This window comes from Arabidopsis thaliana, chromosome 2 (assembly GCF_000001735.4).
Source record: "Arabidopsis thaliana chromosome 2, partial sequence".
Lineage (NCBI taxonomy): Eukaryota > Viridiplantae > Streptophyta > Magnoliopsida > Brassicales > Brassicaceae > Arabidopsis > Arabidopsis thaliana.
This window is the reverse complement of record NC_003071.7, coordinates 13,295,639-13,309,454: the sequence shown is the minus strand read 5'-3', so window position 1 is coordinate 13,309,454 and position 13,816 is coordinate 13,295,639. Positions and strand designations below refer to the sequence as shown.

Sequence of the window (13,816 nt, the reverse complement as noted above, 5' to 3'; positions counted from 1 at the left end):
AGAATGATTTCAACCGTAAAAATAGTTATTGCAGTTAAGACGAAAAATTAAAAAATGTGGTATTACGTGTACAACCGTTGGATAATTGGCAATAATGAATCATGTGGTTACTGCGAACTTTACAATTTTTCTATCTTGCTATTCTAAATTTATTTTCAAGCTTTCCCTATGAAAAAAAAAAGATACGAATTAGTAATTCTAAAAACAAAACGAAGTATATGTCAAGGGAAGATTTTGTAAACCTACAAATCAGTAACTAGCTTTATAGAACTTATAAATTGCTATTGTATACCCTAATTAATTGTTGTCAAATTTGTTGGGCATTAACTAATTGCTGTTGTATACCCTAATTTGTTGGGCATTATACTTAACTAATTAATAAGTTGCTGAAGCCGATGTAAAATTAACAATCTGGTGAAATAGTGTGATAGACATATCACATATACACCAGTCTTGTCTGTTTAAAACATCAATTATTTAAAACAATGTTGCAAAACTTTTATTATTGTTGTTATGTGTTACTCATCTATCATTTTGAGAAAGAGTGTCATTTTGACCAATTTCACACAAATTAAGAAAATATTAAAACTACAAGTGTTTGTCTCTATTTAATAAGTGATTAATAACTTAAATTCAATAAAAATAGTTGAGGTAAAGGTAAACTAGAAAATTAGTTTTAATTTAAAAAATAGCATTGAAAATGTAAAACAACACTATTTGCGAGAAAACAATTTGTGGAACGATACTATTTGTGAAAAAAAGAAGTACTATTAAGTTTAAACACTATTCTTTATTTTTAGTTTCTGTGTTTCGTTATTAATGTAAGACAATCCCAACATGAAGACAATCTCAACGCGATGAAAAAAAAAATAAACAAAAAAATATTTAGCCTTAACATCTAAGTACCACATGGATTTTTTTTCAGGTTTTTTGGTATGCAAGATCAGTTCAATACCCGCCTATAAGACTCCACACTCTACCCTAGTTTTGAGAACACATGACATGCAAGCGACCTAATAGTTTTGACTTAACCTTGTATCTTCTATAATTTGTAAAATGGATCAGTACATAACATCCTTGCCTACATACATCTAACCAAAAGTTTATCCTCTTATTCCACAATTTCTTGCTAACCTTAGATATGTGACTGCTACTCTTTAGTCATCGGATTTAATATATATGGTTAATGTACTTATGAAAACTGAATCCTTTGGTTGGGCCTTTGTGGTATGTCATCCAAGAAATCTGACAAGACCAGACTTAAACGAACAAATTCAAAATAACAACGATTGTCATTTTTTTATTGTATCGGAAGACGTGGAAGATGGTATTTGATGCCCGGGGAGGATGGTGTTTCTTAATATACACACTCTAAAAACATTTGCCACAAATGAGATCGAAATATACTCAATCTATGCATTATTTTATTTTATTTTTATTATTATGAGTATCTATTGTTAATAGTATATTCGTTAATTCACGTATTGGGAAATGTTTCTTTTTCCAGTCAACTCTTTTAAGACTTTCAGTACTATCGTTACTCAATATTGCCTCGAAGGACAATAAGCGGGTCCTAAAATCGAGTCTGTCAAAGCTTACGTGGCACTTGTTTGCCACATCACCGGTACTAATGATCTCATCTATTTTGTCATTTTCTCGCCGCCTAACGTCACTCCCTCTAAACAGTTTTACGCCACGTGTAAATAAAAATCACCCATTTATTTTTCTTTGAATTGGAGGATAGGTCCGTATAAAATCTTGTTTTTTTCCCAAAATACATTGAAAAAGAAAATACCAGTTTTGTGGTTGGTCCCCATTCGGTTGTGTTAAAATTTTATTAGTTTTTTAAGGCAGCCATATTTGTCTAATAGGACCTATGATAAACAATATAACAATAAAATACTTCCCACTTTCATATATCTTATAAATTCCGTGTCTCTTATATATATAGGATTAGGTTTTGAAATAAACTTATTGCCACAACAAGAAGAGATAACAAAAAGAAAAGAAAAAGAGAAATCGTAAAAAAAAAAAAAAAAAAAAACTTATGGAATATTCCCAATCTTCCATGTATTCATCTCCAAGTTCTTGGAGCTCATCACAAGAATCACTCTTATGGAACGAGAGCTGTTTCTTGGATCAATCATCTGAACCTCAAGCCTTCTTTTGCCCTAATTATGATTACTCCGATGACTTTTTCTCATTTGAGTCACCGGAGATGATGATTAAGGAAGAAATTCAAAACGGCGACGTTTCTAACTCCGAAGAAGAAGAAAAGGTTGGAATTGATGAAGAAAGATCATACAGAGGAGTGAGGAAAAGGCCGTGGGGGAAATTTGCAGCGGAGATAAGAGATTCAACGAGGAATGGAATTAGGGTTTGGCTCGGGACATTTGACAAAGCCGAGGAAGCCGCTCTTGCTTATGATCAAGCGGCTTTCGCCACAAAAGGATCTCTTGCAACACTTAATTTCCCGGTGGAAGTGGTTAGAGAGTCGCTAAAGAAAATGGAGAATGTGAATCTTCATGATGGAGGATCTCCGGTTATGGCCTTGAAGAGAAAACATTCTCTTCGAAACCGGCCTAGAGGGAAAAAGCGATCCTCTTCTTCTTCTTCTTCTTCTTCTAATTCTTCTTCTTGCTCTTCTTCTTCGTCTACTTCTTCAACATCAAGAAGTAGTAGTAAGCAGAGTGTTGTGAAGCAAGAAAGTGGTACACTTGTGGTTTTTGAAGATTTAGGTGCTGAGTATTTAGAACAACTTCTTATGAGCTCATGTTGATCTTGTAATTGATTTCAGCAAAAGCCACTATTAAACTTTAATTTTGTGATAATTAATCTTGAAATTTGTTTTGTTCATTCTGCAATTTCTTTGGTTCTCTTATTTTTTGTTTGTTGTATCCAAATGAAATTATTGGAAGAGATGGTGATGTTAAAGTGTATATATATAAAAAAAAAACTCTTATTTTTTGTCTTGATGAAAAAAAAATCTATTATTGCGTTATATGGCTGAAAAGTGTGTGTGTCCACCTTAATTGCTTTAATTTTTTTTTTTTTTTTGTGCTTTAATAATTTTCATTTTTTGCGTGAAAGATATTAGAGGATATAAATTTCTCCAAGTAACGATTCCTGTAAATCTAAGACTGTGAATCTTAAAAAATCAATCAAGTCGATCCAAGCTATAAAGTTATTCTTAATTCGAATAACAAAATCTAACCAAAAAGAAGTTGATAAGATAAACTATTAAGTTTTGTGTGTGTAGGGTAATTCGATTAGATCTATAAAGGTACGTTCCTGTTATATTGTATAAATGTTATATTATAAATTATATAAAATATCATTATGACGTTCATATTATATTGTGTTAATACGTCGTTAATGATGCTTTCGTTATCATCATTATTGTTAATCTCATTATTAATTGGCTGTTTGACTTTCTTATTACTTTTTTTGTGTGTGAAACATTCTTAACCCAATAAGCTATAAAGATTAACCATAGGCGATAAAATCAAATTCTACATGTCGATATTTTGTTGGATGTCGTAAATTGAAACATTCTTAACCTAATAAAGCTTAAGATTCACCATGGACGTTGGAATTAAAATAATTTCATGTCGAGATTTTTTTTGTTTTTTGGTAGAGTTTGAAGTATTGATACAATTATTTGAAATTTTGACAAAAAATAAATAAACATATACTGTTAACAGAAAAATACTGAAAACCTAAAGAAAAAAGCTTTAAAAACGTGATTGGTTTAGCTCTAAAGAACCCGATCCCTCAACTCCAAAGAATCCAAGTCTTCATCATGGCCTCCACGAGCAGCTCCTATCCTAGACAAGCCCTCAAACCTCAGTTAAATGCTTACAACTTCTTTGAGGATAAACGAAAAAACGGAATGGCAATAACGGAGTTGAACAATTAGAGAAACCGTCACCAACCACAATTACCGTTTTTTTTTTAATTTCCTTTTGCCAAATGTGAATATGTGAAAAGCTATATATAATTATCAAGTGATATGCTTGTCCAGAATTAGTAAGTTAAAATTGTGATACACGTCATAAGCTTTTCACAGACATACTTTATTTTAAATGTGAAAATAGACTTCAAAACAAAAAAATACACATGAACGTGTTCGAAATAGGGAATAAGCAAAAAGGGTGACAGACAACGAGCAAAGACAAGAGCGTTGAGACAAAATCACATCCTTGTTTTTTTGTTTTAGATCTAAAACAAATTAACATTCACTAATTGATAGTACATTTTTTGTTTTGTCAAAGCCTAATTGATAGTACACATTATTAAATAAAAGCTTAAACACGTAATTCAACGGTAAATGAAAAATCGTAAAAAGAACCAGATTAAAATTGGCTCATTGTAAAAAGAACCACTGAAAATGTAAGCAAGTTTCTTAATTTCTAGTTAGAAAACCAGAATCGATAAAGAAGCAATGGTTTATAAATTCCGGACTGATGATTATTCTCAAACTTTTCAAACGACACGGCCCACTGGCCCATTAAGAGCAATATGAAACGTAAGGTAAATATGAGCAAGAGCATTTGTTAAAAAAAAAAACGCAAGAGATTAAAATGTGGTCGAAAAACGAAACCGATAAAGCTAGAAGAAATATATAGAGTTAGACAAAATCCAGACAAAGAGCCTCAGCTCTAGCTCTAACTTTAACTCTAGCTAAATAAACTTGAAAATTACCAAAGTGATTAATAACTTAATCAGTCATTAGAGGGGTATCACAAAAGTTATTAAAAAGCAATAAACTACTCCATAAGTGTGTCTGGAATCTAGTAGCCGTTGCTAGGAACAGCTTCCATGTACTGCTTCTCCACGACCTCCATCAATGTGTCTGCAATTCCACTTGCATACACACAAGATCCTTCACAAATCTGCCTCAAACCAAATTGAAAAAGATTAGTTTATTGGTTTGGAGTTAATAACAGAACTATATTAGTGAGACATTTTCATTACCTTAGTGTTGAACAAGAAGCTGTAATGTTCACCAATCTGTCCACCTGCAACATGGTGAAGATCTAGCTGAAGCTGATCAAGAACTTTGGTGGTGAACAACAAACAGTTAATCTTCTTCTTCTGAACAAGCTTGATGGTTACTTCATCATCGATTATACGTACATCGACCTCAGTGACTTTCGATTTCCTCTTAAGCCATGAACATCTCAGTGAGTTGTTGTTGTTCTTGTTGAAGCAAGACTGGTCTACTTCGCTCTGTGGCTTGTAATTCACAGTGTCTTCTTCTTCTTCTTGATCTTCTCCTCCTCCTCCTTCACCAACTCTAGCTCTCTTCTTGCTCCTGAATCTCCCACATCTCTTCTTCTCCACAAGCATCTTAAACTCCTCTATTGTCCTTAAAAGCTCTTTGATGTAATCTATCGCCTCTCCAACTATCGATGCTCTATCAATCTACAGAGATTAAACCAACAATGTCTCTCATTTCATAGTCTCCTCATACACATTAACAACATGAATTGAAATCAAAGCAAAGTAAAGTATATACCTTTGTGGGATTTGGAATGAGGTTCTTTAAGTCGAAGAAACGATCATTGAAGTGAACTCGTCTCTCACGTTCTGTAGGGGAAGTTCTCGACTTTCTTGATCCTCTTCCTTTACGAGTAACTCCATTGTTAAACTCAAGAATCTCATTCTCAAATCCACCATTGTTGTTGTTTGCTCCTTCAAAGTACAAAACATTCATTCCTCCATTAGCATCCATCTGAATTTGATCTTCAACTCCAAGTAAACAAGAGCCGTTTCTTAGCTGGTTCTGATCTCTAGGCTGCATAGGGAAATTCAAATGGAAGAGAGGGTCGTACATAACAGCAGCAGCAGAAGAAGAAGACATAATGTCTGAGAAAGAGGTAGGTAGCATAGAGGAAGGATGATGATTAGGAGGCAATGAGCATCTAGGCAAGTGTAAGAGACTAAGCAAATCAGGAGTTGTTGCAGAGTTAGGTCCCAAATTCACAAAATCCTGATACCCATTATCCCAATTAGAGTGTTGTTGTTGATGTGAAGCCATTTGGTGAATCAAATTGTTGTGGAGTTGATCACAAGGAGGAGGTGGTGGAGGAGGAGGATTGATGTGAAACTGGAGAGGTGTTGAAGAAGCTTGAGGACAATCTTGTGGGCTGAGATGGAATTCAGAGAGCTCTTCTACCTCAACACTGCAGTTGCTGTTGCTTGTGCTTCCGGCAACCAGAACTTGCGGTGGTGGTGGTGGTGGTTCGGCTTGAGAGAAGCTACTCTCCACCGTAACTTCTGCTGGAGTGTTGGGATCGAAACAACCCATTTCCTCGTAAAGGCTTTCTCTTTCTTCTGCGTTTGTAACTCAAACACTAATTTAGATCTTCCAGAACGAAAAAGGTAGCAACTTTCATGAGAAATTAGACCAAATAATGAAATTTTGTTACCTTCCATGGAAATGGTTCAACGAGTACTCTAGATGATTCTTTAACACCTGCAAATCAAAAGTAACATTCAACAATCTTTAAGAAGAAGAAAAACCAAAAATTTGAAACTAATTTCAAAAAAAGTTAGCTCTTTTATAATTTTGGAAACGAAACCATAGAAATGTTTGTTAGGATCCAAAAGATTAAACATTGGGTTAAGGGTTTGAATTTGACAATAGATAGAAAGAGATGTAAGATAATGAGTAATCAGAGCTGGGAAAATTAGAACCTTTGTTACAATTAATTCTTCTCTACGTCTGTCTTCTCAATTTTCAGGAGAAGAAGTAAGTTTTTTAAACAAGAGTCTCTCTCTCCCTCTCTGTGTTTGAAATATACGGACATTTGTAGATGGAGACACACAATACAATAAGGGTAAAAAGATGGCAAAGTTAAATTATTGGATAACATGTATATTCTAGGTGTCTAATTTAAACGAAAATGTTGTATATAATCCATTAAGCTATGTTTCTAATCCAACTTTGATGCATGATTTATTAAGGTTTTGATTTGTTACATGGTTTGTGAAATTACTTCTTGTTTATAGTCATTTTTTAAATCATTTTCTATGCAACTTATTTTTTGATTAATCATTTCAAATGTTGAAACCTGATTACCAAATACCAATATGATCCTAAACATATCTTTTAACACTTAACCAGTTGTAAGAAAATTAGCATTGTATATATTTCTTTTACGTTATAAGCTCACTTTTAAGAAAATATAAATTGGGTTTTTTTTGGGGGCTGTTTTGGTTGGAGCATGTGATTTATCATTGTGGCCAAACATAAAGGTTGGTTAGAAGAATCAACAGATGGGTCCCTTGCCGAATCTCTCAGGTCTTTTCAACGACTTTAGGGGTATTTCCGTCATTATCAGCAAATACGATCTTCTCTCTGACCAATATGATATGGGCTCCACTAACTCACACCGACAAACCAAGTAGCCCCGTTTGCTCTTTCCCATTTCTACCCTTTTCCTTTCATTTTAGTAAAATTTGGATAAAAATATCCCAAATACAAAATTGTAATTGATAAAAGTATTTTAACGCGAAACTATTTTCTTGTCTTAGATGTATGTTTTACTTCTATAATTAATCTCATGTTTAATATGTGTTATGTTTATGCAATCGTATTTTATTATATACTCGAATTGAAAAAACTCTTCGACTTAATACAAGAACCAAAAATACTAATGCACGGTTTAAATGGATATGTTTTGTATATAAAAAGTGTTCAGTTTTAATTTATGGATGATTAACTACCTTATCATCAACAATCATGGAATTATTTATCACATCATCTAGTTTGATTCATCTATACGTTGTACATGGCATTGATAAAACTTATGTATGTATATCATAGTTAAATAGAAGTATAAATACTTAAACCCCTGGGTTTTCTAATTTTATAAGTAAACTGTGTTCAACAACTAAACCATCATAGAATAGTTTCTATCTCAAACACTTCCTGTAATGTATATCGACAACTCACTTAATTAATCTAATTTAACACTTCCTTTCTTTGTGTATAATCGATAACATAAAATGATAAAATAAAAATTCATCCATAAGAAAAATATTTAGATACTTGAAGAGATGTATAATAGAGAATCTGGTAAAAAAATAACATGGACTGTATTGAATATAAATAATTCATTTCATTCATATATGTTTATATTTCAATCTTTTCTATTAAATTTTTCTAAATAAATAACAATTTTGGATCAAACTAATTGTATAAGTTTCCTTGTTGAGCGGTTGGGTCATGCGATTTCTGTTTATAGCAAAGAGAGCGGGTTGTTTGAGAAGTAGTGGAAGTAGGTCCCACATCCAAGAATGGGATAATAATATACTTTATATTTGATTTAGTAAAAAAAAGAATTAGGGTTATTCTTGAAATTCGACAGAAACTGAAAAAATTCTGGTCACCTACCTCTCTCGTACACGGTACACTGCGACTGTCCCCATCCTAACTAAACAGTACAAACTCTGATTACTCAGAAAATGTTAAAATGTATTGCCGGACCAAACCAACGATTTGGTTTTTGATATATTAAAAATGTAGTGCCGCTTGATTCGGTCCATACATAGCCAATAGTTTCAGAAAAGGGGTTGGGTTGGATTCATTTAGGTAATGAATCGTATCATTTTTATTTTATTTGACGGTTGCACTACAGATATTTCATAGAAATTGATATTAGTTTAACAGGGCCTGCACTTCTCTAAAAATTATCGGTCTACAAACCCGACTTAACCGGTCTAAAACACACGTCACAATATCTCTAACAATAGACAAGTCTATTCAAAGTGGTCTATGATTAATTTGATCACTCTTATATATTATGCATGATGCTTCATCGTAGATGCTTGGGGTTGGGGATGAATTTCATCATTCATCACTGCTTCTTTTCTTTGAATCATTCCTTCTTTTCTTTCTCCGTAATCAAAGTGCATTCATCTTTCTTATATAACATTGTCTTGACATTTTCAGCTCTAAAGAAAGTTGGGTGTGTTGGCAAACTAGTCACTTTTTCAAACTTAATTGGAAAAGTAGTCACTTTACTATTCATAATTTGCAAAGTAGTCACTTTTCACTATTTGATTCGTACACTTGGATTGTACAACACTTTTAGTGTACAAATGTAAAGTGTACGTTGTGTATTTTTATATATATATGTACACTAAAAGTGGTGTACAAATCTAAGTGTACGAATCAAACAGTTAAAAGTGTTTTTGTTTTTGGAGAATGGATGCTCTATCTTGCTAGTCCCATAAATCGTGTTTTTATTGTCTACTTCAATGTTGTTGTGCCTTGCACCGCATTTTTTCTTCTCAACCAAATACTTAAGCTCGCTAACTAGTCTTTGTAACTCGTTGATGTAAACGATCCCATCTTGAACAATGGATGCTTCACCTCCCTAGTAATAGAGCATGTGTATTGATCAAGAGATATTGGAGAGAATGAATGAAAGATTAAACAGACGAAAAAGAATGAAAGATTAAACATAAAAATATATATCTAACCTTTGTGGGATTTGGAATGAGGTTCTTTAAGTCGAAGAAACGGTCATTGAAGAGAGCTCGTCTTTCGCGTTCTGTAAGGAAAGTTCTCGACTTCTTTGATCCTTTTCCTTCCTCTGCCTTGAACCTCTCGTTTTTTTTTGTGTAACGTTCCATGAAGATGGTTCAATACTCTAGAAGATTATCAATTTCAAGAGAAGAAACAAAGTTTCTTTAACAAGTCTCTCCCTCTCTGTATTTTGATTGAATATAAGGAGATTTGCAGATGGAATTAAAATTTTCTATTTTTTTTTCACTTAGGACACAAATTTATTATTTTATTTTTTTAGGACACAAAATGTTGACTTGACTTAATTAGCACTATGTTTCTAACCTATTTCACAGTAATGTCTTAAATAGATGTTGTTAAACATATTTTATGTCTATTTTTTAGCTTAATAAAGTTGTGCTTTTGCTGAAAAAATTATGAAATTATACCCTATATTATCTTTACAATTGAATAACTCTTCGACTGGATTACACAAACAACAAACAGATCGAAGATGAGGGATTTGGGTAGATAGTTTCCTACATATAAAGTTTTCATTATTTGTTAATAAATTGACAATTACTACTTCATCCCCAATAATCATTCATGATATCACTTCGTTTTAACCTCATTTATCTATGTGCATCACACTCGTAGAAGCGATGATTCAGAATGTCCAAATTTCGACGTTAACTGTTTTGAAGAAAATAAATTGAGAAACATATCTATTTGTCTCTCTCTTAATAATATCAACAAACGCTAGAAAAATATTATAAGTTTTATGTTGCGGTTAGATCATGCCATATATGTTTATAGCAGTATGAAAGAAGATGAAGAGGTAGGTCCCTCATCCAAAAATGTGAAAATATAATTTCATATTTAATTATTTTTTATTTTTTATTTTTTTTTGTAACGTGATGATTTATGGATACTCTCGTAACTTTATAGAAACTGAAAATTTTCTTGTCACCTACTTCTCTCGTACACAAGTACAGAAGTAGTTGCTATTGTTCCCAACCTACCTAGTCATACAAACTTTGGAACCATAACGATGGTTGTATCAATTTTAACAAAGAAATACCAAGTGTTTCTTGGTTTAATGGCTTCTTTCACTGGCCGAGGTAGGACGAATTTTTATTGGGTCAAATTTTTAATAAAAGAAAAACATGAAAATGTATTTAGTAAGCGAATGTGTTTAATCTTAATCTGTAAACCCAAATTTTATAAGGTTTCTAGAAAAAATGTGGGGTTTTAGGGTTTTTTTTGAAGTAAAACATAAGTCAAATTTATAGGGGTCAATATAAAATTTTCAGTGGGGTCAATCTTACAATTTCTTTTTTTTTTTAATTATTTATTTTTGTTGGGTCAGTTGACCCCATTCCCTTACAATTGCCTCTGCCACTGGTTTTTAATTTTTTAAAGAGAACATATACAAGAACATTGAAAAAGAGATATGCCTAGTTCGGATTGCAGTTAGAAAGAGGGACATTCCAAAGATAATCGTCTAAAAGTTGCCTCCAGATATTTGGAGAATATAGAAAAAACTCGGAGCTTAACGAAAAGATAACAAATCTAACATAGAAATGATGAACTTATGATGTTGAGTAATATGTTCATTCCTTTAGGTCTTCTAATTTGTAGGCTCTTTGGCTCATTTGAGGGATCCAAATCATACATATCTTGTTAGAAACTAAACATCCAAATCATCCAAAATGAGTTTTTATTTAGTTTTGCAAATGAGTAAAAATTACATGGATTAAAAAACGTTAGAAAATAGATGAAGTTAGCCTAACAATTAATAGTTACTGTTGGGAAGAGAAGCCATGTAGTGTTTATCCACAACTTCAATCACTCTGTTTGCTATTGCACTTGCATATATTGTTGATCCTTCATATATCTGCAATTTATTCAATCATTATTACCAAAACTAAATCCAGTATATATCAAAATCCATAAACCAAGATTTGTTATATATATATATATATTCATTGATCACTAACCTTGGTGTTGAACAAGAAACTGTAATGCTCACCAATCTGTCCTCCGGCAACATGGTGAAGATCAAGCTGAAGCTGATCAAGTACTTTGGAGACAAGTAACAAACAATTGATCTTCTTCTTCTGAACAACTTTGATTGTTACTTCATCATCAACAATCCTAACATCAACTTCTGTTACTTTTGATTTCCTCTGCAGCCATGAACATCTCAGCGAGTTGTTGCTTGAACATTGGTCTATTACATCGCTCTCCGGCTTCTTCTCCATGTTTTCATCATCATCATCATCATCTTCATTACCATGATCATCCAAGTTTTTGTTGTTATTGTTGTCGTCTACTTCATTGTTCTTGTGTCTCCCACCACATCTCTTCCTCTCTACCAAATACTTAAGCTCACTTACTCTTCTGCGTAACTCGTTGATGTAATCGATTCCATCTTGAAGAATTGATGCTCTATCTCCCTAAATAACATATAATATGAATTAAGCAAAGTGCCATTGGAGATAATGAATGAAGCTAAACCAAGAAAGATTGTTGTCATAAGTAAATAACTAACCTTACTCGGGCTAGGAATGAGCAATTTCAAGGCCTCGTACCGCTCATTCAAGTGACATCTTCGCTCACGTTCTGTAGTAAAAGGTTTGTTCTTTCGCTTCCCTCTTCCTTTACGCCTAATCTCTTTGCTAAACTCGATGATTCCGCTATCAAACTGAGCATTGTTATTTTCATCTCCAACATTAGACTCATCTCTTTGAGTAGTAGTATTGGTATCAATACCAAGCAAGTACCCTGAGTAGTCATTAGAAGGGATCAATGGAGGTTGTGGAGGAAGGTTTAAGTGAAAGAGCGGGTCATACGTGAAGCAAGAACCCGCCATTATATCAGAGCTTGGTAATGACATAGAGCATCTAGGCAAATGCAAGAGGCTGAGAAGATCAGGGATTGGAGTTGTTGTTGTGTTTGGATGTGAAGTGTTCATGAAGAAATTAGAGTTGTCTTCAGAAACACCCCAATTCGATTCTTGAATCATTTGGTTGATCAAATGGTTGTTGTTGCTGATGTTTTGGTTCTGAGTTTCTGAGTTTGGGAGAGAGATAACAGAAGGGAAAACAGAGAACTCATCCATTGTTGGGAGCTTAAGATCGTCATCAAAGCTGTTTGTTGTGCTTCCAAGCGGTGGTTGAAACTGGTGGCTTACCGTAAAAGTTGTTTCCGCCGCACAGAAGCCGCCGTTGTTGTCCACCATCGAATTAGGATCAAAACATGAACTTTCCTCATACATTTTCAACTGATTTTTTTCTGCAACCAAAACTAATTTTCACAACCATAATTAATCTTTAAGACAAAAGCCAATCTAAGTTAATTTCATTAAATAAAGAAAGTTTGTATAAACTCAGTTAAAACCTAATCTCAAACTAATTCCCTTAAGCACCTTTCTTTTAGATTGGAAAAGAAAAATCCTCTGTTTTTGTGTTTTGATAGCTTCTCTTCTATCACTTTTTTAGTATTGATTCAAAAATCAGACTTTGTTTAGAGAATGAAATTATCTAATTACCAAAAGTTAGAAGATGATGATCTTTTTCCTTCTTTGTCGTCTTTGAAGGTTACCACCAGCTATATTTCAGCTTCACAATGTCAAATCAAAGATCATTTCAACATTTAGAGCTTAAATCAAATGTAGGAAAAAAGAGAGAAGCTTTTTTGGTTTGCTTTATTTCTGTTTGATGGAGTTTGGGTGTGTGTTTGTGTCTTTTGGGTCTTTCTTGTTCCCATAGGAGAGGGTTTTTTGGACGTGTTTGTATTGTTTTGGACAGCTCTCTACTAAATACTTCAAGACAGAGGAAACAATTTTTCTTTTCTTTTTTTTCTTCTCCCTTTTATGAATGAGAACAAAATGGTTCCAACCTTTAATTTCTGACACAAACAAAGCTTTAATTCTTTACTAAGACATGTTCTAATATTTGGAGAATTATTAGAAAGTTTAGTTATTTTCTTTTAAACGTAATTCAAGCCGTGTATTTATAAACTACTAGAGTTTGGAGCAAGAAAAATTAAAACTAATGAAATATGTTGGAACTAATAGATATATTTTACTTTCCAGTTCCACTTCTTATTCTAAAATGTTCCCCAATGTCAAACAAATAGTGGATACATGATGATAATAGACTGAAGGAAATGGACCTTAATATGAGATATGATAAATAAACATATAAAAATAATGCAATCTCCTTCCTAATTGAGATTTCAGTTGGGTCATGCAATCTCGCTTTTGGCCACAACGGCAATGGACCCCACTTG

The 13,816-nt window shown here is 33.0% G+C and overlaps 4 protein-coding genes across 5 annotated transcripts; 1 reads left to right on the top strand and 3 right to left on the bottom strand.

Annotated features, from left to right (window-relative positions):
- Positions 1-1,882: 1,882 nt before the first annotated feature.
- ERF15 (ethylene-responsive element binding factor 15) lies at positions 1,883-3,024 on the top strand. The gene has a single exon (NM_179831.2). The coding sequence runs from the start codon at positions 2,048-2,050 to the stop codon at positions 2,777-2,779; it is 732 nt and encodes a 243-aa protein (NP_850162.1). The 5' UTR covers positions 1,883-2,047; the 3' UTR covers positions 2,780-3,024.
- Positions 3,025-4,585: 1,561 nt separating this feature from the next.
- AT2G31220 (basic helix-loop-helix (bHLH) DNA-binding superfamily protein) lies at positions 4,586-6,789 on the bottom strand. 2 transcript variants are annotated; one of them, NM_128678.5, is made up of 5 exons: positions 6,703-6,789; positions 6,435-6,481; positions 5,522-6,339; positions 4,978-5,427; positions 4,586-4,895 (listed from the first exon to the last, which is right to left on the bottom strand). In NM_128678.5, exons 2-5 carry the CDS (start codon positions 6,439-6,441, stop codon positions 4,794-4,796), a joined length of 1,377 nt encoding a protein of 458 aa, NP_180680.2. In that variant the 5' UTR covers positions 6,442-6,481; positions 6,703-6,789; the 3' UTR covers positions 4,586-4,793. The 2 variants fall into 2 exon arrangements, with proteins under 2 accessions (NP_180680.2, NP_001318326.1); NM_001336324.1 differs by lacking the exons at positions 6,435-6,481; positions 6,703-6,789 and having other exon boundaries at positions 5,522-6,382.
- A 2,363-nt stretch (positions 6,790-9,152) lies between these two features.
- Positions 9,153-9,648, bottom strand: AT2G31215 (basic helix-loop-helix (bHLH) DNA-binding superfamily protein; the record flags this gene model as incomplete). Its single annotated transcript, NM_179830.1, has 2 exons — positions 9,153-9,389; positions 9,496-9,648. 2 exons carry the CDS (start codon positions 9,646-9,648, stop codon positions 9,153-9,155), a joined length of 390 nt encoding a protein of 129 aa, NP_850161.1.
- Positions 9,649-11,177: 1,529 nt separating this feature from the next.
- AT2G31210 (basic helix-loop-helix (bHLH) DNA-binding superfamily protein) lies at positions 11,178-13,312 on the bottom strand. Its single transcript, NM_128677.2, has 4 exons — positions 13,074-13,312; positions 12,075-12,829; positions 11,521-11,979; positions 11,178-11,417 (listed from the first exon to the last, which is right to left on the bottom strand). The coding sequence occupies exons 2-4, from the start codon at positions 12,798-12,800 to the stop codon at positions 11,316-11,318; spliced, it is 1,287 nt and encodes a 428-aa protein (NP_180679.2). The 5' UTR covers positions 12,801-12,829; positions 13,074-13,312; the 3' UTR covers positions 11,178-11,315.
- Positions 13,313-13,816: the final 504 nt, after the last annotated feature.